Source organism: Atractosteus spatula, chromosome 21 (genome assembly GCF_055471065.1).
Source record: "Atractosteus spatula isolate fAtrSpa1 chromosome 21, fAtrSpa1.hap1, whole genome shotgun sequence".
Classification (NCBI taxonomy): domain Eukaryota; kingdom Metazoa; phylum Chordata; class Actinopteri; order Semionotiformes; family Lepisosteidae; genus Atractosteus; species Atractosteus spatula.
This window is the reverse complement of record NC_142726.1, coordinates 12,926,806-12,953,589: the sequence shown is the minus strand read 5'-3', so window position 1 is coordinate 12,953,589 and position 26,784 is coordinate 12,926,806. Positions and strand designations below refer to the sequence as shown.

Sequence of the window (26,784 nt, the reverse complement as noted above, 5' to 3'; positions counted from 1 at the left end):
TTATAGTTATAAGGTATGGTACTCTACTCCTGAAGCTAATAATTGTTAGCAAGTTTGACAACACTGTGGGATTGAGAGAAATCTTACCTTGTTTACATGTTAAACGTCCTGCAATTATAATCATGTTTCACATGTTTCATGTTTTGTTTTCCAATGAAAAAAATTGCAAACTTAAGGCATGACTCTGGTCGATCTTTCTAGGTAACTGCAGCAGACCCTGATAAAGATGCCGACCAAGGTGCCTTGAGATATTCGCTGCATGGACAAGGGGCAGAAAGCGAATTCGTAATTGACGAGGTGACCGGGAAAATCTACGCACAGAAGACGCTGAATCGGGAGGAAAGGGCAGTCTGGAGATTTGTGGTTCTGGCCACAGATGAGGGTGGGGAGGGGCTGACCGGCTTCACTGATGTCATCATCAATGTCTGGGACATCAACGATAATGCCCCAGTTTTTACCTGTATGCCAGACAACTGTAATGGGAACGTGCTGGAGAACTCCCCCAGTGACACTTCTGTCATGGACATGACAGCCACAGACCTTGATGATAGCACTGTGGGACAGAATGCAGTGCTCGCTTACAGACTAGTGGGTAACGTCAAGAATGGAATCAACATTGATTTGTTCAACATCAACCCCACCACAGGGACAATATTCGTTGCCCTTGGAAACCTGGACAGAGAAAAGACAGATAAGTACTTGCTTGTAGTGGAAGCAAAAGACGGGGGAGGGATGACAGGAACAGGAACTGCAACCATCTGGGTGACAGATGTCAATGACCATGCACCCAGGTTTACCAAGAATTTCTGCCACACAAGAATTTCTGAGAATAGTGAGCTTAACTCTGCTGTACTGGAGATTTCTGCAACCGATGCAGATGTGGGAGAGAATGCCCAGCTGACTTTCAGTATTATTGGAGGTGACCCGGAGCAGAAATTCTACATTGAAAACCACAGGAAGGAACAGAATGGCATACTGAGACTGAAGAAGAGACTGGACTATGAGAAATCAAGTGACCAGAGGTTCAATCTCACTGTCAAAGTAGAAGACCTTGATTTTTCCAGTACAATGCACTGCATTATCGAGGTGGATGACTACAATGATCATGCTCCCGTTTTTATTCCACACTTCGTTGTCCTCAACCCCTTGCCTGAAAATGTCCCTGTGGGAACCAGCCTTACCAAGCTCACTGCCACTGATTCAGACTCAGGCCAGAACGGAGACATCACTTACAGTATCCTTCCAGAGTCAGATCCATATGGTTACTTTTCCATTGACCAAGCAGGTCAGGTCATGGTAGTAAACCCTTTGGATCGAGAAACTGTAGCACAGCATTATTTGGTTCTGTTGGCTACAGATCAAGGAAGTCCTGCCCAGACGGGCAGTGCCACAGTACAGTTGACGTTACTTGACATCAATGATAATGGCCCAGAGTTTGAAGCTGCATACATGCCTGTGGTTTGGGAAAATGTTCCTGGACCACAGATTGTCAGGATGAACCAAACTTCCCAGCTTCTCTATGCAGTTGACAGGGATACTGTAGAAAACGGGCCTCCGTTTTCATTCATGTTGCCTCTGGAGTACCAAAATAACACCGACTTCATCTTCAAAGACAATGGAAATAACACGGCCAGCATCACAGCATTGAGGACATTTGACCGGGAGAAGCAAAAGGAGTTCTATCTGCCCATCATAATGAAGGATACTGGACACCCTCCAAAGACTGCTACCAGCACTCTCACCATCACCATTGGCGATGAAAATGATCATCCCCATCGTGCTGGAGAGAAGGAGATTTACATTAACAGTCATAGAGGTAAGGTTCTGGCCTTCCAAACATTATGAAGAAGCAGGTTTTAGCAAATTTTTGGCATTTACAGATTTATTTTTATCAGATTTATATTTATTATTATCTTCTAAATCATTAAATAGCCAAACTAATAATCATTTTATAAATAAAGGAATTAGTAATGGGAAAAATGTCTTATATTGCAATACTTTAAAACTTCCTTCTTTAATGGTGCCACAAGAAGTATTAAAAAGAAAAAAAAAGAACTGGTGGGAAATGCTGAAGTAATTTAGTGGTGCATAAGAAAGTGCCTTTAAATTTTGGAATTATGTGACCAGTATAATTACATTTTTACTTTTGTGTTTGGAATTTTTTTATGTTAGAATATTATTTAGTATAAGAAATGACTGCTTAGTGTATATGATCTATTGTTATCCACCATGGCTATGGGTGTTGCTGATTGGTTGGGAGGCTTTGAGAACAACATAATGCTTTATTTTTACATTCTCCTCCGAGTTTAACCGCATGAGGTCCCTGGAGTATTAAAATCTCAGATGTGCAATACAGCTGTTTTTGGGTCAGCAAGCATCCACATCAGCTGATAGACCTGTAGTTTTCACCTCAGGAGGCAGAGAGAATGGATCGGACTGAACTAATATCCTCCCCTTCTAACAGGCAGAATGCCAACTACTGTCCTAGGAAAGGTCTATGCCCCAGATCCAGATGACTGGGACAACAAAACATATGGCTTTGAAGGATATGTTCCCAAGTAAGTAAAATGACCCATTTAGTGAGGAATAATGTCACTCAAAATTCAGGTGCATTTGAGGATATTTATTGTGTATTTAAGTATAGTTAAAGAAGGTTTGACTGAGGGTCATTCACCTGGCCTTAGAAAAGCAGACTCGAACCCCCAAATTGGGGCAGCTGCACAAGTGGAGACAGAGTGAAGGAGGGAGGCAGGAGACAAAATTCAAAAAGAGGGGTTTGAGTATGATTCATAAAGCTTTTGAGAAATGGCTTTCGGATTGATTTATGATTTAGGACAGCGTGGCGAAAGTGGGTTGGGTGTCGTCATCCCTTCTAAATTTCAGTTAACTTCCATTTCACGGTAGACTGGGTTGAGAGAGGCAAAGCCTCCAGACCCTTTTAAGGAAGCACAGTGCTTCCACAGATATCCACCTGAAAGATAGACAGACCACCTGTAATTGAAATATTCTAGTATATTTATATAGCATATCTCTAACAGATCTTTTTGAATCTCTGCATCATGATCAGCCAACCCTTCTCCTTACAGTGGTGTTTATAATACTCAGAGTGCCTGTGAAGACCACAAACTGCAAGCAGTACAAATTCTTGGAAAAGCATTTCTGCTCTCTGAAGCAATAGGTGGCAATTGTGTAATATGAAGCATCTTAATTTCCTAGTGTCATTTAAGAAATAACCAGACAAGAGATGCAAAGTGTATAGATTTTCAATCTCTCCGAACTCATCAATGTGATACTATTCATCATACAGCTGAAAAATGAAACCTGAGTGTCGTTGTGACGGACAGCTCCAAAAACACAGAACGTCCATGTGAAATGAGAAGGAAATAGATCCTATAATATTGTGTGTCACAGTTTAAAGACCTTTGACTTTGACCTAGCCAGCAACAGTAAATGCACTTGAAGGTCCAAGACAACCGTATAGGTGGTAGCAGATGAGTACTCTAAAGCGGCTCAAAGCCTTTTTTAAAAGATTGTTTTTCTTATTTTGTAATGTCCCATTTCCAGGCATTTCATAGTGAACAAAAGAACTGGGTTTCTCATAATCAAGGAGAATGCTCCTCAGGGTACCTTTGAGTTTAAGGTGAGGGTGTCTGATGGCGTGTGGCCTGACGTGGTGTCGAGCGTGAAGGTGCACGTGAAAGAGCTCCAGGATGAAGCAATCTACAACTCGGGCTCCCTACGCCTTGCAGGTGAGATTAGTCATGCACGCTTGTGGGTGGAATAAAGCACACTGGACTTTCAGTTTTGTATGTGCTTCGTATTCAGTATTGCAATCTCCAATGGTCTGGAAGCTATTTATATTGTTATACTGTATAAATCGTGTGCAGCAAACTGGTGTGGAAATTAGCAATGCTACAGTACCTCATGGTGCCCAGGTTTGATTCCACTGGGAGGCCTTTGATTTGGTTACACTTCCTGCAAAATCCTGAAGAACTTGTTGTACGTCATGTAAAGTATACTTGTTCTTTCTCACACATGCTCGGTCTTAAAACAAACCAGACATGATGTTGTGTTTTCCTCTCTAAAGAACTGACCTTATACTATACATGCTCCTTTGAATATAATAGTCTTTCTGTTATACCATACCTCTCTGTAATGGTGGACTTTGCTGATAAACAAGAGCTCATTTATAGAGTTTGCTTTTTGATCTAAAACCTATTTAATCAAAGTCAGTTTCTGAAAAATATGAGAGTTTCTAGATAATCTATTTTCCCCATTGGGGGAAAAAGATTATATTAAGGTTATGTTTTTGTGTATGTACCTTTTTATTTAATGGTCACAAATGCCATATAAAATGCTACATGTATTTTTAAAAGATGTACAAAAATCAGTTCAAATTGTTATAAAAACTTGCCTTTTAGGTGCTGAAGACTTTATAATAAAATGACTGATATTTTTATTTCATTTAATAAATGTACGTAGGGCATAGTGGGTTATGGGTTGGAGTTCCTGGTGCAGACACTGCTGCTCCACCCTCAGAGAGTTGCTGTACCCCAGTTGCTCCAGTCTGCCCAGCTGTATAAGTGGGGACCAGCAGTACTGGGAGGTAATCCCTGTAATAGACCAGTGTCCCATCAGGGGGCAGTCATGTGCTCTGTAGTCCACTAAATGGAACTGAAACCAAGATGAACTCTGACCCCATAAGCCCCTGTAGTATAGACTATACTGTTTTTTAAAAAAACATTTTTAATTAAAAATGTTCATGATGAAATCACGAGGAATAAATCATTCTGGACACTATATCTGTAACACTTGATTCCTGTGGGAATGTAACTATCCCTGTGGTTTGAATACAGCACCAGGAATGCTTGGAATTCATTAATGAAAATAATAATACAGCACACTGTAGCTCTCATTTCCTAAAGGCTAACTTGAAATCCAGCTTAACTTACATTTAAGATGGATGTGGGGCTTAGTACTGTCCCCTGAGGATGGCTGTTCCTCTGGCAAATCACGTCTCATCAAATGATCAGCTGTGAGTCTGGTATTTTGGATTTGGAGCTGTTTACTAAAGGCAGCAGGAGAAGAAGTCTTTAGGGGTCTACAGTATCTCCTTGCCTTGTGTTTGAATTCTTATTTTTAAGAACACATGCACAATGAAAAGGGCAACATTAACAAGTTTATTTAATACTGTTTTGTCTCATTAGATGAGATTAAAGAAGGATTTTTCTCTCATTCAAACATATACTGTAGATTGAAAGGTCAAATGTAATTCAACATTAAATCCTCCCAGCCCCAACTGTACACGAAACCTAAAATCCTTACCTTATGTTACCTCTGTGCTGCGTAGGAGGTGATCATCAGGCATTACAAACTGAATTTGAGACAGATGACAATGCAAATATTAATGAAAATATTAACAGGATTTTGACCAAACCTAAACTCTTCACTGGTTTAGAAATGATTATTTCTCTTACCTTTGAAGCGTGAAAACGAAGACAGAATAGTAGTGTCATTTTGCGTTTTAGAAATATTGAGTTTTCGATCAACGGCAGAATTTCACAAATTATTCCACCTCAAGGTTTGGGTAATGAAAAGTGACTGTCCTCAACCTTTTCTCAAGGTTTTTCTGAGTTAGGCAATATCTTTTTGTCCTTCATTTTCTCTTTTGCTTTGCACCATTTAATACTGCTGTGCTTTTGAACACTATAATTGCATTACAGTCAGATTCCTTTTTATGGGAGAGCTCAAACTTCAGGGTTTTTTTCTGAAGATTTAATTCCCTGCATTGACATGGGTTTTAAGTTCTGATTAGCATTCACAGTACCTTAGTAGTCTGAATCTGTGACTTAATCATTAAAAAATGTAAATGAATTTTCTGAATGAGTTTGATAAGACACACTCCAGATAATAGGTCATGTGTCCTATTTGCGGGATCATTTCAGAAACTCTGGGACAGACTTTTGATCCTGTAAAATTCTCCTATCATATTACCTTTTTCTTCTCTTAGTGCCATAAAAATGTCTGCTTGAAAAAGTAGAAGAAACTTGTAAAATGGATAGTATTAATAAAAGGATACTTTCACAAAGCCCTATTCTTTTAGGTTTCACTTCAGAAGCAGACGAGCTTAGCTTTTAACCCATAGGCTTTGCAGTGTTTCCAGCCCTATTATGCCCACAGTGAACAGTAAAGAGAGTCTCTTACTCAAGTGCTTGTAGCTGCATGAAAAATTATGTGATTATTTGGATTGTGTTTCCTTCGAGGGGGTAGGAATGATGTTGACGGAGAAAACCAAGTTAAAGCGGAAGAGCAGTTGTGAGAATTTGTGGCAATTAATCACTTTGTGGGGGAACAATGCAAAAAAATAAACAGATTTGTTTGGTAAGAGAGGAGAAGAATTTCTTCACACATATTCATATTTTCTGGTTCTTACAATTCTTAACAATCACAACACTATTTTTAATTAAACAAATGACTTTCACGTATTGTGTAGGTGGAATAATCATACTATTTAAAAACACAGGGAAATAACATGCAAAAACTCTTCCCCAAACAATATTTCTCACTCCTCCTACTTAACCTTATCCAACTGTCAAATACTTGTCTACAGCACTACATAGCAATGCTCTTGTGCTCTTTGCATACAATGATGTCATCTTTTAATTCCATATTATACTAAAAATGTTTTTGGCCTTAACTATGTGCACATCATAAAATCCCAATTACTTTCATCTGTGCAAGCCCATATTTTTTCTTTGCTTGATTGCTATACAATTAGTTCCTTAGAATCATAATTACAGCAGTCAAGACACTTCCTGTAAAAAGTTTTGCGATTAACATTTCCTAAATGAATGGCAAATGTAAAACTGAAGATCTGTCTGCCTTGTTATACAGATATCACAGCCAAGGAGTTTGTTCACAAAGGAGCAGATGGGAAGAGTCGATATGAGACTTTCAAGGGGCTGTTGGCGGACATATTGTCGGTGAACCCCGATAACGTCAACGTCTTCAGCTTGATTAATGTGAAAGAAAGAATGATGGATGTGAGGTTCTCTGTGCATGGTTCCACCTACCTGAGACCAGAAAAGCTGCATGGATATGTTGCAGCTTACAAACAGAAGGTATTGTTTTCTCAATACTTTATCTTTCAAACCCCCTAACACCTCTTAAGCTGGCCCAGTATGCAAGTGAAAACGTGAGGCTTATATTGTATGATCATTTTCCAGCTTCCATTTCTCATGTGCACACATGCAAATTAGCTACAGAAAATGATGGCGTCTCTTTATGGGAGCGAGTTAAAGTCAAACACTGCTTTAGTTATTCTTTAAGGATAATTCAGATCCTTTCATCTGTATTTTACTTTATGCCACTTCCTTTACACCTTTATTAGAAGAAATCTTGTAATATCATATGACTAGAATGTAAAAATGACAAAACAGTTTCTTTAGTAGTGGCTCCCAAATTGGGTAAGGTTTGGTAGGTATTGGATTCTGAATTTAAATTAAATTCCAAATTTAAAAGCCACTTAAAATGTTCTGTACAGCATTCATTGAGCGCCTGCACCATTCTGTCTTTTTTTGTCGTTCCTGTCAATATGGGTACTAAAATAGAGATGGAATAATGTCAGGGTCGGAAAATGTGTTCTATTTCTGGCACTCAAGGTGATTTTTGTGTTCTTTTGCCTAAGTTGGTTTTGTTGTGCACATTGTGAGCCTTGGTTTGCAGGGATATCCTCCTGGTCATGCAAACTAGGGCGTGAGATGTTGGTTTGGAGAATGAATCGGCTCTGATGTTCCAGACTGTGAGCAGCACCCTTCTGTGAATAATGGCTCACACTGTGCACTGAACCCTTGTACTGCTGAGATCCCTCTGCTCTGCCGTCCTGCTCCGTCTTCGAACACACTGAGAGCACCGGAGTTGAGCTGGGAGAGGGGGTTGTGGCTTCTGCAGATGACATGAAATCTCAGCGGACACCTTGCCTGCTCTATGTGAAATGTTAAAGGCAAAAAAAGAGACACAAAAAGAGTGCACTAAAAATATCCAGACAGCATTTTAAACCTGGGGAAAGTTTGTTGTGGCATAGCTTAGCAGTGTCAATTAAGGCATACGGAAAGAAAAAGTATAAGATTAAAGTAGTAACTGAGCCTAGGGCATTAAGTAAAACTCAGTTTGAAAATAAACATGAAGCTTGAAGTATTTTTGAACTGTTACATTTTTTAATGAAAAAAAATAAATGAACTGTAGCACTTCCCAGTAGCTGTGAGATGTCACTTTTTATCTTGTGTGCCTTTGACTGTCAAGGATCTGCACCTTTTTTTAGGTATTTCCTGATTTTAGTTTTTAAGTTTTTGACTGTCAGTTCTTACTATATTTAGCAGAAAAGGGACATATGCATTAAAATACTAAAACCAATCAATAAATGTGATTATACTTGCTTTGCATTTTATATTAGTTAATGTAAACTATATTAAGAGAGGTCTGATGGCTGCAAGAGAGGTATTTTTGTGAACTGGAAATTGTACTTCTGATTCCTTTGTGTTTTAATGTTTTTTAATTCTAAGGTTCTAGAGTGTATCATAGTCATGTGTATTTCACAATCTCCTTCTCTTTGAGGACAGGTTAGTTTTTTTTACAGAATTCCTATAGATTTTTTCCAGCAAAACTGCTTTAACTGTTTAGAATAAATACAAAGAGATTAATTGCTTTGATCAACCTTAATTACAGGTGCTCAGAGAATATCAATACAGAGAAAAGACCTGTTTGTATCCATCATTAATTTATTTCCCAAAAGATTAACTTTTTTCCATTGCAATTTGAATGTAGTATTTTAAAGCATTCCATTCCAATAGCAGTGGACAGTAAATAAAAACCTGTTTAAAGAAAATCAAACAGAACTCTTTATTAAAAAAAAAAGCCTTCTATGTCTTGAGGGGTTTTAATCCCCTGTTCATGTGAGGATTGTCTATTTAAACTGGATATGGGTACTAAAATGTGCAAACATTAATATGGGAAAGATAGAAAAAGCAGATTTAGCCAAAAGTCTCTCCTCTGGGATTTCTAAAATATAAAAATATACACTAACATCCACTATCTGATTTCCTTCTTTAAATAGCTCTGGGAATAAACTAGTGAAATGACTTGCTGCAATTTCCAATAGCACTGGGTATATAATTCAAGCCTTTGGATATTTTAAGGCTGTTTATGTAAAACCTAAAAGCTGTGCAAGAACTAAGCCATTATTATCACTGCTAGTATACCTCGGCATCTTCTTGCTTCCCAATTTCCTGGAGTTCCAAGGCAATGCAAATGCAAAATGTCCTGAATCGTCTGTTCAGGAAGGTAGCCGCTAATTTGTCAGGAGCAGGAAGAATGGTGAAGGAGGTGACGCAGTGAGGAATTTGATTTTCAGTGTTTAACCTCGAAGAAAAGAATACACACTACCTTTTCATAAACTAATTTACACATTAATCTGGCGCGTAGAATAGGGCTGCAGAGTCTGTCAGTGCTGTTCACATATGTTTTTCTAAATGTAGCAGCTCAGGGCAAATCTGCTTGTCTGGTACTGGGCACTAACAGGACTCCCACTGACCACAGGGAATCCTGCCCCTGACATAGAAGCCACCCTGCTTTACACTGTCACTGTCTTTTAGCCTCAGCGATCAACAAAGGGGCAGTATCATGCTAACAGTAACGCCATGCAGCATGTTCACTTGTCCTTCAGCAGGAAAATGCGAGGATTCTACAGCATCGGGGCTATAGAATGGAGAAAAAAAATGCACACAGATGGGCAGATAAGACAGGACGGAATAGGCCAGAGGTATTAGCAACTGTGTTTCAATGTGTTCAGCTTGCCTAGGGCTTTGGAGATGGAAGAAGACCACTGACCAGAAGCCTACAGCACAATGACACACATAGACAATTTCTCATAATCTCTCTAGTTTTTATGCATTGTGAAGTTCTGTCCAAAATCAGTCTATTCATAGAGATGAGGCCCATTTTGTAAAATAGTTTGTTGTGCTGTAAAATGCATTTAGATGAAAATGATGCTCCTCTGTGTGTAGTTCCTTTAGAAGAATATCGGAGCACTGGAAATACACTAGATAGTGTTCAGGTCTTTTTCAGGAAAAAAAGGCACCAAAACTGTCAGAGTAACCATTGAAATGTGCTCTGAAATAATTACTTTGAAATTGCCTAGCCTTTTGACCACATCCTTCTGCGATGGTTGATTTATTTTCTTTTAATGTGTAAATTTCATTGTGGCTTAATCTGGATCCGAAACTGTGAATTTAACAAGTTGCTTTCATCACTTGATGAAAGCAACTATCTTCACAAGACAGCCAGAGTTTCAAACCTGTTCACTAGGTCCCTGCACTATGGAAGGAATGGTAAATTACACTTTATATACAATATATACACACTCAATAAACAGATGGAAGGCTAGGATATATTATATTTCATGTCATTCTATATTTTTGGTATTATGAACTACAAGGTCTACTGAATTAAAAATGTCTCTTTTTAACTCTTCTTGTCAAGCCACAGTTGTGCTGAGACCCAGAAAACTTTCAACTTTATTTCCCCCTGTTCTCCTGTGGACTGGTCACCTTGATCCTTTGCATATCAAAGTGACAGCAACAAGCTTCTTTCGGTAATGGGGCCAGCCAGGATTGTGTTATGCTAATGCTCCAGAAAGGAGATATTTCATACGCAGCGGCTCTCAGATGTTCTTTTTTGCTTTTTTCTCTGCTGTGGGCTTAGTTTAAATCCTGTTTGTAATAAAGGCTGCCGCTGCTCTGTGGTTTTATTTGTAATTCGACATGCCGCCTGATAATTCTCTTCTCCGGTTGCCCCCGCCCCAGCTGCAGTCAGCGCTCCAGGTGAATATCAGCCAAGTGCACGTCGACGAGTGCGCCGACACGGACTGCGCAGGGAGTGCGGGCTGTACTAACCACCTGACCATCAGCGACACGCCCACGGTAGTGGATTCCAGCAGTATGGCCCTGGTGTCAGTGACGGTGGTGGTCACGGCAGCGTGCACCTGCAGCAGCCGCGAGCACGTGCATCAGGTGTGCGCATCTTACCCCCGCAGCCCCTGCCACAATGGGGGAGTTTGCATGGACAGCCAGACCGGATACAGGTGAGCCTTCTCCAGGTTCAGCACAAGTGTGGTGTGTTTATTCACCGTGAACGACTATGCAAGTAGGACGTGGTATTTCTAATATTCCCCTGCAAAAATAACAGTCCTAGTTTTCTTTTAATGTATCTTTCTGTTCTACGTCTCTCTTGTATCGTTCTTCACTCGGGCTCAGGTTGTGAATTAACAGGATTATTCTTCAATAACCATTACTATCTTACATGCAGATGCTTTTTTGTTTTGTTTTGTTTCTTTTCAGAAAAGGTTTAATCCTTTTTCACAATAAATGTTTTTATGCTTTGTTGTACACAATGAATACTCAAAATATTTCACGTCTTTGGCCCTCCTTTCAGATGTCTTCGAAACTGGATGCAAAGCAATTCCATCAAATCCACAACAGTATTGTTTCTTCATTTCCCAACCTGACAGACTCAAGGGTTATTGAAATGGAGGATAAATTATCAGACAATATTATTAGAACTATACTGTATATACAAACACGTCTCTCAAGTCATTTTGGCGCATTCTCCTTTTAATTTCCTACAGGAGTGTTAAAATGAAAGCATAAAGATTTGCTGGGTGCTAAAAAACAGAGTACAGAAAATTTACACAAGATTTCAAAATCATTTTTGTGTGTAACACTACCAGGTAATAAATGTTTTCTGGATCAATAGGCATAAAGGGTTCACCTGTGTCACCAACAGAAACAGAGAACAACTGAATGTGTAGGGAGTTTTAAAACACAGGCAATTAAAATTTACTTAGAAGACAATGATAAGCAATTGACCATGAGTAATTCATCTTTTAACTGGATATTTTTACATGTTTACTTATTTTACATATCTTCTATTATTCTGTCCACTTTCCACTGTGTATGAGTCTTTCATGTAATGCAGAACCTCTGGAAGGTAACCTGATTCCAAACAATGTGTTTTTAAGACACAAGTCAGCCCCCACCTTGCTGATTAATGGAAACTAGACTAGACCAATGTCTAGTTTCAGATTTAGGGATTATGGTACAGACCAAATGTCAAGTTCTGTGTTTGTCCAAAGTTTTTTTTGTTCAGTTGACTGGGGCAGATGTCCTGGACTGGGTCAAACCAGTAGCAGTGTGAAAGCATCACGAAATGCAGAAGAATAAACGCCATGGGTAACATTGACTAAATACAGTTTTAGCTTTGAGTCATTAAATAATTTTATAATACTTTAAACTATTTAGATACTTTTCTGATCGGGACACAAGAAATGATCATCTCTGCACATGGTTGGAATGTGAAGCAATTTAAGCATTTTTTAACACTAACTTTTGAAACTTAAAAACAAAATCTTTTTTTATAAATGACCACTTCATGGGTTGAACACTGAATATGTAAATGAAAAAAAGCTGCATAATGCGCTGTAGCACACTCAGGCGTCTCATGAGGCAAGGTGCTTTGAGGATCTTGTAACTTGTCTCAGATCACCCATTAACTAAACGATTCTGAACAACAGAGAGAAGGGGAACAGCAAGCAACTGAGCACTGAAAATAAGGAGAGAAATATCACAGTCCCGGCTCCAGCTCCTATGTGTCCCTGACTTGGGTGAAGTGGTTGAAAAATGGATAGGCGGATAGATATTATAGTCATCGAATCTTTACCACAAGCATCATGTTGATGTTCTCTAAAACTGCTATGAGATAATCTATAGAGATGCAGCATATTTGTTTAATTCAGGTGGGGAGCTGCGTCAGCATGCGTAGGCTGAAAGGAACAAGTAATAGGTTTATTCCATGCTGAAAAAAAGAAGAAAGAAAACAACATTTGGCCTTCTTCAGGTGTGAGCCACAACGTTTTGGCCATGGAGCCTTGTTTAATGTATGGATTCCCTTTTTGGGGGTGGGCTAGGGTTTATGGTTCGTGGGTAAATCTAGCCGTATGACAGGTTGGTTGTAGGTTCAAATACCTTCTGTTGTACCCTTTCATGAGGTAATCTACCCTGGTTGCTCCAGTCCACCTAGCTGTACAAGTGGGGCCCAGCAGTGCTGGGGGTAATCCCTGTGATGGGACAGGTGTCCTATCCAGGCTGCAGGGGGACTCTCTCTTGTTTGCAGAGCACCATGGTAACCGGAATGAGCGCTGATCTGATGTGGCTTGGATATGGAAATGATCTACAGTACCTGCCTAGCCTCCCTTTGTCAGCAACAGCTGCCTTCAATCCGTTTGGTTTCCTTTTATGCTTTTACGCAAGTGAGAGAACAGAGGCAGTTTTGGGGTTCCATTATTTATTGTCCCAAGATGCTGCTAGTTTTTGATTACAGGCTCGTCTCCAGTGTGACTAGATTGTTAACAAAGCACGTCTGAGCTCGAGAAACTATTGCTTTTTGATGTCAAGTGTTTATATTTGGGGGTTTGGAATGCTTGTTCAGGGTTATTATTGTCATTTATAATGTAATGAAGGAGTACAGGTAATGCACACACCTATGGTAGCCTTTCAATATAATTGTGATTGTATTGTCATCTCAATTTCCACAACCTGGATTATAAATCGACTGAGACTGCAGCCAATTCCATTTTTCCTGTTCCTTCGCAAAGAGCTGTGACAGGCTTTCACTGCAGTGCTACATATTTGACATTGTTATACAGTATCTAATAAATCTCTTCTCCTACAGCTGCTCAGGCTGAAAGGCAAAGGGAATAGAAAAGCACTGAATGAAGGATAATTTCAAACAATGGCTTCACAATAAGACACTGTGCTGATCTTGTGACCTTCAAGATCTGATCAGACATGAAAAAGTAATAAGAGTCGTAAAATAAGTGGCTGCAGTCTCTCCAGCACTGTTGTGAATCAGAAATCCTCAATAAAATAACAAAGGCCCGATAAGAATCTCTCCAAAAAGGTGTTACAGTATTGAATACATTCTAGTAGAGATTTAAAAAGGACAAGTTTTCTTTTTAAAAATGGATGTAGTCACAAAACCCTCATTTTTGACCTAAAAACTCACTAGCCTTTTATTGTGAATCATTTTAATCTTTCTTTTGTATGTTCGCTTTTTTTATGGGTGCTTTATCATTAAGCCTCAACAAGTCATTTTTATTGTTATACTGAGTTCTTCTTTTTACACCGAGTTCTTTGTTGTTTGATTGTCTGATTATTAACAATAATTCTATATAGCACCTTTACTATTAAAACATCAGTGGAGGTAACGTCCACGAACCAGTGGTGGAAGGACACCAATAGGACAGAAAAAAAATGCATTGAAAGTTATGAAACCCTAGCCTGAACAAGTGTGATTTAAAATGACTGGAGATGGATGTTAGCAGAGAGGCTTGTACAGAACCATCCACAGATTTGGTGTATTTCTGTAGATAGACCTACTGCCAACTGTATGTTAGTCTCACACAGCAAGCCAGAACTTAGAGTGCAGCTGTTGTAATAGAGAGTAGTAGTTAAGCAAGTCTTTGAGGTAGAAAGGGGCTTGACTGCTTAGTGCTTTGTACAGTAGGTCAGAAGTATTCTTAAATCAGTCCTATAGTATGTGTATAGTATGTGAGACTGGGGTCAATGCAGGCAGGCTAGAACACGGGTGGTATTCATGTGGAGCTTGGATATGGGTAGGATTCTAGCTGCTGAGGTGTGAACATATTGAAGACTGTTTGTACTGTAGTGTGCCAAGAGGCACCAGCAAGCAGTGTATTACAAGAGGGTTTGAGTGTGGAGCTGGATTAGATTTCTCTGCAAAGGAACAAGTGAAGGTTAATTCCACACTCAGAAAGGCTCAACAGCCAAAATGTTGTGATTCTTCTTTCTGCTTTTCAGCATGGAATAAATCTTTACTTGTGCTTTACAGTAGTTCAATAATTCAGTCTGTAGTAAATGATATAGCATTTGAGCATCTGTTTGTGACACAGTGGGTCATAAATTATTCAGGTGAAAAAATTCAGTGTTGTAATATATCTGACATGAGTTTTAAATGATAAACTGAGGTTGAGAACAACACCTGGTTAGATGATCCAGTCTACAAGTTATCGATGTCCATGCTAAAGGCATTTTATGATGTAGCCCCAGAAACTTCACATCAGTCTTGTCAAGGTTGAGCTCCAAACAGTTTGTTCAATCTAGGTTTTAGTATTCGATAAGCAGCCTGTAAGAGTAGTAACACCAGAATATTGGATTGAATTAACACCTCGGTGTGTCCTCAGTGTAACAGTGGAAGTTAACACTATGGTGACATTGTTATCTGGCGAAGTGGTAACTCACAGTATAGGTGCTGAATAGGAGACGACCTAGACTGAGCCTTGTGAGACACCAGAAATCACAGAGTTGACAGAAGCTGTTTATTATATTGTTTTGAATTGGTGTGATCAGAAAGGCAAGAACCAGACCAGCTTACAGCAATGTCAGAGTTGACACCATCTAAGTGACGAAGGAGGATTGCATGATTAAGAGCATCAAAAGTAGCGCTTAAGGTCCACCAGAACAAGGATAAACAATGAGCATGAAACTCAAGCCATGAGGAGATCCTTAGCCGCCTTCTCCAGGGTTGTTTCATTACTATGGAACTGTCTGAAGCTTGATTGAAAAGGTTAAAGGAGCTTGTTTCTCACTAAATGGTTTTGTAGTTGGGATACTCTGGAGTACTTTGTCTAGGAAGGGGTGATTTGATATTGATTTCTGTGATTAAAAAGACATTGTTTCTAGTAACACACCAATTGCCAGAGATGTTTCCAGTAATTTCCACATCTTTCAACAGTAAACGGACTCCAATAGCTGTAGTTGACATTTCAGCAACTGAACAGGGTGGCTATTTGCAATAAATAATGCAAACACATCAAATAAGACAGCATTCAACAGTGCACAAATTAGAACTGAGGTTAATTGAGGTAAAACCGATTTACTAATCAATCTGTTAACTATACCAATAGTCTATATATCTGGGGATGTGTATCTGAAATGTATGTAGATCGGGCAGTTAGAATATATGATCAGCACACAGTGATTTAAGTGATGTTTAAGGGATCTGCCACAGATTGTGTGCACTGAAATTTGGTGTTGTTTGGACAGAGGGAGGGGAAAGTACTGAAGTTGTTGTCGCTGGGGGACATGTATACATATTTTTCCCAACTGATGATCTGTTGCAAATTAAAGCGCTTGTCAGAAGGAGCACTGGAACTACCAAAGAGCTCTGGATGACAATGTGCTGCTAGCTTCAATATGAATTATTGGCCTGGTGCTCACAGTATCTCTGGGTGCAGGGAGTAACGGGTCTTTAGAAATCTGAAATCTGAATGAAGCAGAGCATCGTCATACTGTAGGATACTGTACCATTTAGAGTCAGAAGAAGAGCCGCATTTGATGCTGGGTGAACCCTGGAAACAAACTGCATGCCGAAAGGAAAAGTGAGGTGGTGTGTGGACACAAAATTCATATTCTTCTCTTTCCACCCAATTAAAATTGTATATCTTTAAGTCCTTACCTATGGATGACACTTTTATACCAACCAGTGTATGAGATGTGTGTATAGTCATTTGTTAAATTGCTTTTTTTTAGATGTCAATGCCCTCCGCAGTTTGAAGGCCCGGAGTGCCAACAAACCAAGCACAGTTTCCATGGTGATGGCTATGCCTGGTTTCCTCCCACAAGGCCCTGTTATGAGAGCCATCTCTCCCTGGAGTTTATTACTGAGGTCGCAGATGGGCTGCTCATGTACAGTGGGCCTGTGACAGAGCTCCAGCCATGGGACCCTGAAGACTTCATGGCAATAGGTATTTCAGGAAGAACAAAAAGGCATCTGTTACCTTTTATCAGCAAATGGTTCTTATAGAAAATACATTCCTCTTCATTTGGTATTTTTAAGTGAAATGTTTAAAATTCAAGCCTTTATTCTTAAAGAAGCTAAAATAATAATTTTGAAATCTGTTTTTCTGATATAAAAAGTGTATTTCATTATGCAGTATTATTTGAACTTTCTCCTTTTACATTAAGATAAAATATAGCATTTACTGTCTAAAAAAATGGGTGAGCCTAGGATGTGATCTATCTCAATTTACAATGAATTCTGCAGCATTTTCTTTCTGCTTCTGAAAAAGAGATTAAAAAAATAAAATGACTGCTGCAGCAGAGATGTATTTTTGTGCACTCAGAAAAAACAGTTTCTTTATTGACTACTCTGCTATTTGCTGCAAAATGGAGTTACAGGATATTTCCTGATTTTTTTTTTCATGATGCAGACAGTGTATGGGATTTAACACTATCCCTAATCGATCTTCAAGCATGTCCTCTTGCTGTGTTATTGAATCGGTCATGCTCAGCTGATGGTGTTAGAAGACTCTTTGTAACACAGTAATGCCTTAGCTTGGGCTGAATAAACACAGTGAGAGTGGAAGATGGAGATAATCTGAAGGCAGAGGTGAAGTCAATAGAAAACACAGCTTCCCATAAAATGGCTATAATTACATAAAGGGATTTCAGTACCACCAGTCACATGGCAGAGCTACAGAATTCAAGAATAAACACACATGAATACATACATCCTTTATTTGAAAATTTTAGTGATCTAATATTTTAACAGGTTAAGGGGTTAAGGTTACCTGAATTTCGACCAATGTTCTTTTCTGATTTATGTTGATGATCTAGATTTGGATATAGTTAATTATAAATACACAGAGGATACCAAAATAGGAGGATTAGAAAACCTTATAGAAGCTGCAAAGGAAATTCAACATGGATTTAAACAAATTTCAAGACTGGGTTAAAACCTGGCAGATATCACATGTAACAAGGGGGTAGCGATACATACTGTAACACATGTGACGCACAAGTGGAAATTAAGGGAGTGCTTTTAAAACTGTGAAAAGGAGGCATTACTTTGCACAAAGGGTTGTGGGGGTCTGGAACAAACTACTCAGCCATGCTGTCAGAAGTTCATACCCTGGCTTCTTGATGCTGATACCCTGACTAGATGAGATCCTACCTTCAGTAAGATGAATTGAATGTCCCCTTCCTCATTGTAACCTTATGTTCTTAAGCTTTCTTTATGCTTTGTGATGTGCCACTATTTTGACTTGTGACCTTATTATTATATAACATCAGAGGAGATGTCACGTTTGGATTTTTGGTTTACCAAAATTATTTAATGTAATAATGCTACCAATGGTTAATGCCACTGGGAAGTTCCCTTCATGGACTGAACATGCAGCCTTCACCGGAGGCAGCCAGGGGAGAATTTACTTTAAACACTGACTCGGTGATGACCATGAGTGGCTTCTGTACTGCAAACTACTCATGATATAATGTATTTCTGTCAAAACCCTTGGAAATTTAAATTCCAAGGCTGAGTCTTCTAATTAGAAAACAGGAAAACAAACTTAGCCAGTCACAGCTGTGCCCTATCTTAATATAGAAATTAATCTTAACTAATGCCAAAAAAATGGAAGATAGCTAAAGATAGCAATTTAGCTAAAACCAATTGTGGTGCAGCCTCAAAAAAAAAAATGATGAAAAGCAGATCCATGTTGAAATCTTACTGCTCTTCAAGTTTGCTCTTGTCAAAGCACATTAAAATACTAATACATAAAACCCAGTCCTACTGAAGAAAGTCATAGGCAGTCTGTGATGAGTTTCAGCTGCAGCCTCCGTGCATTTTATGACACATCGTATCATGATTAATCTCAATTAGAGAGAGCGCTGCTATCCGTTTCTTTGCTTTGTCAACAGCCAGTCTGCTTTCAGGCATTTCTGCTTTCATGGGTTTTTCTTTTGCTTAAATGTCATGTCAAGAAGAAAGTGTCCCAAAACCCCCAGTTCTACAGTCCCAGTGGTGATGCTCTCCTTCTTCATGGCTTGTTAATGTTAAACCTTATGTCTAACATTTACACTGAGTTTGTGATATATGTCAGCTGAACTGTAAAGGCTTTTAACCTCAAACATGAATGCTGGGTGATCTTTACGTGAACATATTTTCCAGATATGAAAGTAATTTTCCATGAGTTCCATCTTTTTCAATTTCATTGAAATACAGTACAGCTTGTGTATGATATATATTTGACATAACATGTACTGTATCAAAGTTAACTATGCCACACTATGGATGAAACAGCTGTTTGTGGTTGCGACTACCTTTATAATATGCTATATATATGCTTTATAATATACTTGAAGCTGAATAAGTGTGTCCTGAAGGTTCTGCTTTCTCGCGGTGCGAAAGGGCCAGAGCTAATTAAAATTCACATTTCTGTAATCTGTCGTAAAAGCAATGGCTCAAAAGACGCTGTAGCACTGAAAGATGTTCTCATTAAGAAATATATTATTTTTGAAGGGTTAGAAATGGAGTGGCGCTCATCAGAAAATGTAATTAGTTTCTTCACTTCTAACATAAAGGTTGATGAGGAAAAAGACTGGGTACCCATTCACTTTGTATTCCTATTACGCTTTCTGAAGGCATCATTGTAGTGCCATTCTATGGCACATAATTTAATTAGCTGTTATCTAGTATGACCTCGAACCTGTTTAAACATTTAAAATTATTTATGTTCACTTCAGAGCTCATAAATGGCACGCCAACCTTGAAAATAAACCATGGCTCAGGCACTTTGGTTCTGCAGTTGCCAGGCAATGTCAACGTAGCAGACAGAAGGTGGCATCGTCTGGATGTGAAAAGCAATAGCAAGGTGGGTGATTCAAAAACATGACTTTCACTGGCTTTCCGACAGCTGCCAGCTGTAGCAGGTGGTAAAATTGAGTGCAAGAAAGCTTCCGCTATTTTGGACCACCTCAGACCTGCCTATTCATGTAGCAAACTCTTTAGTGCTGTCGTTTTATAATTCGTTCTTTCGAATATTCTTTAGAATAAAGTTACGTTGCTTGATTAATGAAGGTCATGGCATACACTGAAAGTTTCACTGGTCACACTATGGAGTACAACCAGCTGTTGACGACTGATTGAAATATATGGCTGTAGTATTTCAGGGCTGGTATGTTATTACATCTGCTTTAGCATTATACACAGCTCATTCTGATCTTCCAGTTACACCTTTACAGTCTGTCTTTGTGTACATGGCTAGATGAAAGTGTTAAGTTTCATATGATGCTTTAGAAATGGTGCACTGTAGCTGAATATACTGTATATCAGAACAGCCCTGACTGTTTGAAAAAGCCTGCTGTTGCCTGCATTCACGGTCCTGCTGTTTTATAATGCAGGAGGTGCGCTTCACTCTGGATCGATGCAGTAGTGCAGCAGTCATGGAAGTGGAGGGGCTGGGGAACTGGCTGTCCTCTGAGGATCACTCCTCCTGTGAAGTTGCAGGGGTGACTCCAAACTTGGACAGGTACCTCCTCTCTGAACAGCCCTTGATGAGCAGGACCCTATTAAAATGCTAAATCTGAAACTGTGTTTGTTGCCCCCCCCATCCAGGCATCTGAATATGACTCAGGTTTTACAGCTTGGAGGTGTTAATGAGAAGCTGCCCTACAGCTATCCTCAGCTACAGAACAAGCACTTCACTGGCTGCATCCGAAATTTGGTCGTGGACAGCAAGGTACAGACTAGCCATAGTACTCAGCTGTGAAGTAACGACTGAGTACGATTAATGTTTGTTCACTCAGTAAGAAATCATACACTTTTACAAACGAACTTCCATTACATCACATTAGAGTACTAAAGGTATTCAACAGTAAAACCTTATTCTCATGCTTAACATGCACTCGGTGTTAAGAATGGCAGTAATGTAAAACAATGTAATATTTATGGGTACAACTGTAGAGTAGAGCAGAGCACATAGACATTAGTGAGGATGCTACAAATTTTAGCATGTTCTCTCAAGCTTAAATACTGACCCTCTGCCAGCTAGGAAGTCGATTCTTCTTTTCAAGCCACATCTTCCCACTCATCTGACAAAATATGCTTCAATATTTCAAAAGCATTCTACCAAAGATGAGAGATGGCAATGATTTAATCCTGCCTTACAATGGAGATTGCTTATGCTTTAGGATGTGCGCCTGCTCATAAAGAATTGAAGTAAATTTGCTCACACCCACTCCATCCATTTGTTTCCATTCATTCTTGGATTCACCGCTGGACATGTGGCGGTTGAGTCGAAAGTTTTCAATGAGCGATGGATTTGTAATTCTTTAAAAGGTTTACAATAATAGTGGGCACTTTTATTCCATTTTGTATGGCTAGTGCATTCTTCAAATTGAAACAGGGGGAAGGCTGTACAGTGTGTGAAATAGCAAAACCACATAGTGATTTAAATAGCAGGCATCTCCAGATTTCTGATCCCACTTGTATTACTATTCTTACAATCAGGAGAGAAGTGTTCACTAAGGTTGATTCACTTCGCAGTGTAACTGCGACCTCTCCTTCTGATTCTTGTCATTGTGCTTTCAGAAGCTCAGTAGTGCATGCAACCAGCTTTCACTGGCCGAAACGGGACACTTGCTGAGAATTATAGGGACATGGGTCATTGATAGGTGATCATCTTCAGTTATGTGTAGACTGTGATTGTCAGTTTTGAAGAGAATTCTGAGAGGAGAATGAAAGGGTACAGAGAAAATAAAGGTACTGTGCATACAGGTGTTTTTTTTTAAATAAAGATAACACTCCACTGCATTTCTTTTCTTTGCAGTACTATGACCTAGGCTCTCCAGCAGAGTCTTTCAACAGCTCGCCTGGCTGCTTGATGACGGACAGTAACTGTGTGAACATGGGCCACCCGTCTTGTGGACCGCGGGGCCTGTGCCACGGCGAATGGGGCTCCTTCAGCTGCCAGTGTTTGCCGGGGTTCAGTGGGCACCAGTGTGAAAAGGGTAAGAGACCGGAACCAGCTGCTCTTAAAGGCATAAGAAACAGGAAGCTCCGTATCGTTTGCTTGGTGGCAAACAATAATTAAATTGCTGCAATAGCTGCTTTGTTCTAGTGATCGCGGTACACAAGTCATAACAGCCGCATATCATTAATATTTTTGAAGAGAAGCAGGAGCTGTTCTGTGGAAAGCAATGCTCAACCTGGCTCGGGTGATCTATGAGGGACTTGCGCTATGTGGGGCAGCGGCTAGTGTTTTTTGTCATATTCTGGCAGTGCTGTAACAATTGCGTCAGATAAAGAAAAATCATGGGAAGCAAATAGCCAGCAGCACTGGGAGTAAATCATAAATCAGGGAGAAAGCATCTCATCGGGGGAGAGCACTCGGGCACCAGTCTAACAGGATCACGTCTTGCAGCTCCTGATGAAGATGAGGGAAGCCAAGACAACAATGTCCCACTGTGAGCCTTCAGTAGAGGCTGTACTGCACCTCTGAGGAGAAAACAGTCTATGAGTGGAGCTCTCCTGTGCGAGTGCATCATCTCGACGGGAAACGGGTAGTTTATCACAAGAGAGGATTCTGTTTTTACATCCCAGAGGTGCCAGAGTTTTCCTTTGATGGTAGAAGTTACATCCATTACCAGCTGCCTGCTCCACTGCCTGCGAGGAAGACCCAGGTCCAGGTGCTGGTGAGGACGAGGAAGCACAGCAGCTCCATCATCAGCTTCACCTCCAAGGAGCAGAACGAGTACCTGAGACTGGAGGTGGGGCAGCTTTTGCATTGCATGCAACTTCTCAAATGAATACGTTTAGATTCCTTTGGTGTTGCAGCTCTGTCAATGTGTTTGTATTTTTTTGCTTCTGGTGGGAGGGAACATTTTTTTTCTGTTAAAAGCATAGCATCTTTCTGCAGCTCGCTACATACACACGGCATCCTTGAAGCAAATGTGAAGTTTCTTAAAGATGAATAGAAAACAGACATCCATTTGCATAACCATCGGCATTTAAATATTTTAAGATGAATGTAAAGTAACACTCAATTATAACATTCCCACTGCACCCTCATTTACAGTCATTTCAGAGAGCGAACATCTTGCCAATAGTCCTCGACAAGAATCTGTAAATAGCCACTGGTCTCAGTGCACATTTATTTTCCCTTTCCTGTACAATCCACTTTATCTCCTGTGAAAAAAGTCCTTTTTTATTCAGACAAAATCCACAATTTCAATATCCCTAAATGATCAATCCATTCAATCCTTTTAATAATTTCTGGTTTTTCTTTTTCCAGTTTCTCACTGCAGAAAACATTGATTTATATTTCCTTTACATGTCTAATGGCTTATAAATCTATACACTGATAATTTCCCATTTCCTGCTGAGGTAGTCTTAAGTGAAGCACATTATCTTCCACATGAAAGGTTTGAGACATACTGTAAATGTATAGTTTAAATAAGATTTTAAATTGATTATATTATTGAGCACAATGTGTACCGAGGTGTTTACAAATCCCAGACATATTATAAATAGTTTGCCTTGAAATTTGGTATGTTAATACTTGAGCAGAAACCAGGAACAGGAGCTACAGCTACAGGAGTTTGCTTTTTATGAGTACTTGAATTTTGAAAAATGAATTTTCATCTCTAATACATCTTTAAGTCTCGTCCTGTGAGAAACAATGGCAAATGTCATTTATGCTGATTTATGATGATCCTTTATGCTGTACAATAATATTGTATTTGGTTGTTGTACTTGGAATAGGTTACATCTGTTCTGGGGAAAGCTATTTAAATACTTTGCCATAATTAAGAGAAGTTTACACCCAGTTTAATATTTTAATTAGGAAAAACGCATCTGTTTGATACCTATCTGTAGCATTGTAAAGGGCCAATAATGAGACAAATAATTAACAGGTTTCAACAAAGCCTTGAAATAAATGTTTTCAGAACAAGCTCATTAGAATAACAACCTTTAGCTCATCATGTTATTTTGTTAACATGCGTTTTCTCATGCATTTGAAGCAGTTCTAAGGGGGAAGTTATCATCTAGGAGTAATGTTTCCTAGCCTGACACAATTTAACGTGAAAAATTGGAGCTCATCTCTATTAATCTTTTTTCTGGCAAATAAATAAATAAAACCTTGGCATTACAAATTATGCTCGGTGGGACTTCTTGGTTTTTTGAAATTGAAATGAAGGCTTTGTGATTTACCAGTGATAGCCAGTGCGCCGATACAATTTTGCCTGTGTTGGTAAAAGGCAGTTCTAAAATAAAATTACTCTTTTAGGTTAGAGGGCCAAAATATTATTCTTGTCAACTGTGTTACTAAAAAAACCCACGATTATTATATTTCAATATGTTACATTGTTTTTAGGCCATTGTTTATTTCATTTACAGGCATGGTTCTCTGGAAAAGTTGCTAACTCCAAAAAGTCAGAAGCAAAGCCATAAACCAAGAACTGTGAAGTAGCAGTGCCACCACTGTGCCACCACATATCTTTTTTAACCAAAAAACAATAAAGATATAGCAATTGTAACACCTGTGCACATCAGACACATCTCATTTCTTGCAACCTCTTTTCCTCCATATACCTTAGGATCCTTAGTTGTGATGAAAACCTCTCTATAATTCTAAATACTTGTTATCATCTAATTAAAAGTCTACTAAGCTGCGTGTGTGAATCACTAACTGGATCTGTGAAGTTCATTATGCCTTTTGTTTATTTTTCCCCTCATACATCTTACGAACAAACTTCGTCTTGACAAATGCTAAATACAATTAAGCTTCAACAGGAAAGCGAGAAATTGAAACTGTTAAATTGACTGAAGTTTATTTGTGGTAGGATGTCATGCGAAAGGTATAAAAAGGAAAAAAAAACATTTTTTCAGGTTGACTGTGGAAAAGTGCGTCATTTAATTCTGCTAGGAGATGACTATTTCATCCATACAAATACTTTTTACACCTACTTTATACTCTGCTTGGTGGTAGAACAAATCTGGACTCTGCCAGTATACTAAGATGGGAGTTTTATGCATTTCATTAACCAGGTATTCCAGGGTCTGCTGGCAGTATTCTATAACCTTGGCGATGGGGATTTCAGCATAACGCTGCCCTCCTACCGCATTGACAATGGGGAGTGGCATGGGATCAACCTGGATCGCCATGACAATGAGTTCACCCTGCGGCTGGATGGAGGAGGGGGAAGGAGGGAGGTCACTGCATCCCCGGGGAAGAACCGTGAGATTATCATCGACCCTGGTGCTGTGGTACTGGGGAACGCGTTCCCTTCCAGTCACAACAGGAGTTTGCAAGGTAGCAAAGACTGCGTCCTGCAACCTCTAAATGTGTGTTTCATGATACAAACCATAACAATTACAAATCCTTTGCGGTTACGACGAAATGGAAAAAAAAACGAGTGACATATGATTTGATAATGTCTGGCTACATATCAAAGTAAATGTCATTATTGATTTTTTTTTTCTACTGTGCCCGTGATGACTATAGGATCTATAAGATCTGAAAAGACTTCAGCGTTATCTGTGCGTGACACATCGTTAAGTGCAATAAAGTGCAAACTGTAAAGCACAGCATGCAAGACTTGCTAAGATACAAAAGCCTCTTCCTAAATCATCTCCTGTGTGATGCGAGCCTAGAAAGACGAGTTTGCCTTAGGCAAATGCAGACTTTGTGTGTGTTTATTAAATGGACCTTAAAAGCATTTTCCTCAAAAGAACAGGGGAAAAAAACACTAGTGCTTAGAAGGATTTACCTGACAGTGGGTTTGGATAATTGCAGTTATCTGTTCTCAGGCTGCATGAGGGACCTGCGGCTCAATAACCGGCATCTTCCAATGGGCGTGAAGATTAAAGAGGCCGTGTCTGTGGTCAGCGCTCAGGGAGTCTCTCCGGGTTGCTCCTCGGACGCCTGCAAGAAGAACTCCTGCAGCCCCCCCTTCACCTGCGTTGACCTCTGGAGGATACATGAGTGCAGGTACTCCCCACCAGTGCACGACTGCTCCCACTCAGCTTATGGACATGCTTCATCCCCAGTCTGTCTTTTTTTAGTCTCATCCCCTCTTGTGCTCACTGCAAGGGTTTACAGAGAGACCCTGGTCAGCCGGCCTGTGTCTCCCGGCTTTTGCAATAGATTTCCCTTGTTGTTTGGAGGTCCAAGGCAGTCTGAGCGTGCTTGAAGTACTTCTGAATCGCTTGCAAAAGCCAAACAGTCTCAGTTACGAATGTACGATGTGTTTCGTTAGTTTGTGCTTTGTCTTTTTTTTTCCCCCCAATTTTTTCATGGGCTTGACTAGGCAGAGGCAGCCTGCAGGGTGACACGCACCGCTTTCTTGATTTCAGATGCCCCCCTGGCCACATGATCATGGAGAACTCCACGGGCAAGTTCTGCGTCTACACCCTGTGTGCCAACCGCCCCTGCCGGCATGGCACATGCGTCGCCCAGTCCCCCTCGAAATTCACCTGCCACTGCCCCGAGGGCTACACCGGTCGACACTGCGACATCACGCTGGCTATATATCGGGACGACGTGGGTCTCAGTTTCAGCTCCATGTTTGCAATCTGCATTTGCTTCCTGGCGCTCCTAGGTAGCTATGGCAACTACATCTTGTACTACCTGTGGTGATTTGTTTAATTTATTTCTTTGTCATCTCCACTGTTCCTCTCGTGGATTCCCTCGATGTCTTCCTGTGGGAAACGTGTTTTCTTTTACTAACTGGATTCTGCCTTCCCTCTGCTCCTCTGCCTTATCTGTTTCATGTCTGTACTTTTGTACTGTTATAATTTATTTATGACTATTCTTGTGAAATGAGAGGCCAGTTTTCCATTCTTTTCTACCTTCATTGCACAAAAAAAGCATTG

General features: G+C 39.8%; 1 protein-coding gene across 1 annotated transcript in view; it reads left to right on the top strand.

The window, feature by feature from the left end:
- LOC148817211 (neural-cadherin) overlaps nt 1-26,784 on the top strand; it is a 94,925-nt gene that overhangs the window by 57,634 nt on the left and 10,507 nt on the right. Inside the window, exons 18-31 of the mRNA XM_088938706.1 lie at nt 202-1,816; nt 2,465-2,558; nt 3,565-3,749; nt 6,895-7,121; nt 10,860-11,137; nt 16,662-16,876; nt 19,653-19,780; nt 20,310-20,437; nt 20,524-20,647; nt 21,737-21,917; nt 22,510-22,676; nt 24,958-25,222; nt 25,720-25,900; nt 26,266-26,510. Of these exons, the coding sequence (XP_088794832.1) occupies nt 202-1,816; nt 2,465-2,558; nt 3,565-3,749; nt 6,895-7,121; nt 10,860-11,137; nt 16,662-16,876; nt 19,653-19,780; nt 20,310-20,437; nt 20,524-20,647; nt 21,737-21,917; nt 22,510-22,676; nt 24,958-25,222; nt 25,720-25,900; nt 26,266-26,510 (4,033 nt within the window). The remainder of the gene's footprint in view (nt 1-201; nt 1,817-2,464; nt 2,559-3,564; nt 3,750-6,894; nt 7,122-10,859; nt 11,138-16,661; nt 16,877-19,652; nt 19,781-20,309; nt 20,438-20,523; nt 20,648-21,736; nt 21,918-22,509; nt 22,677-24,957; nt 25,223-25,719; nt 25,901-26,265; nt 26,511-26,784) is intronic.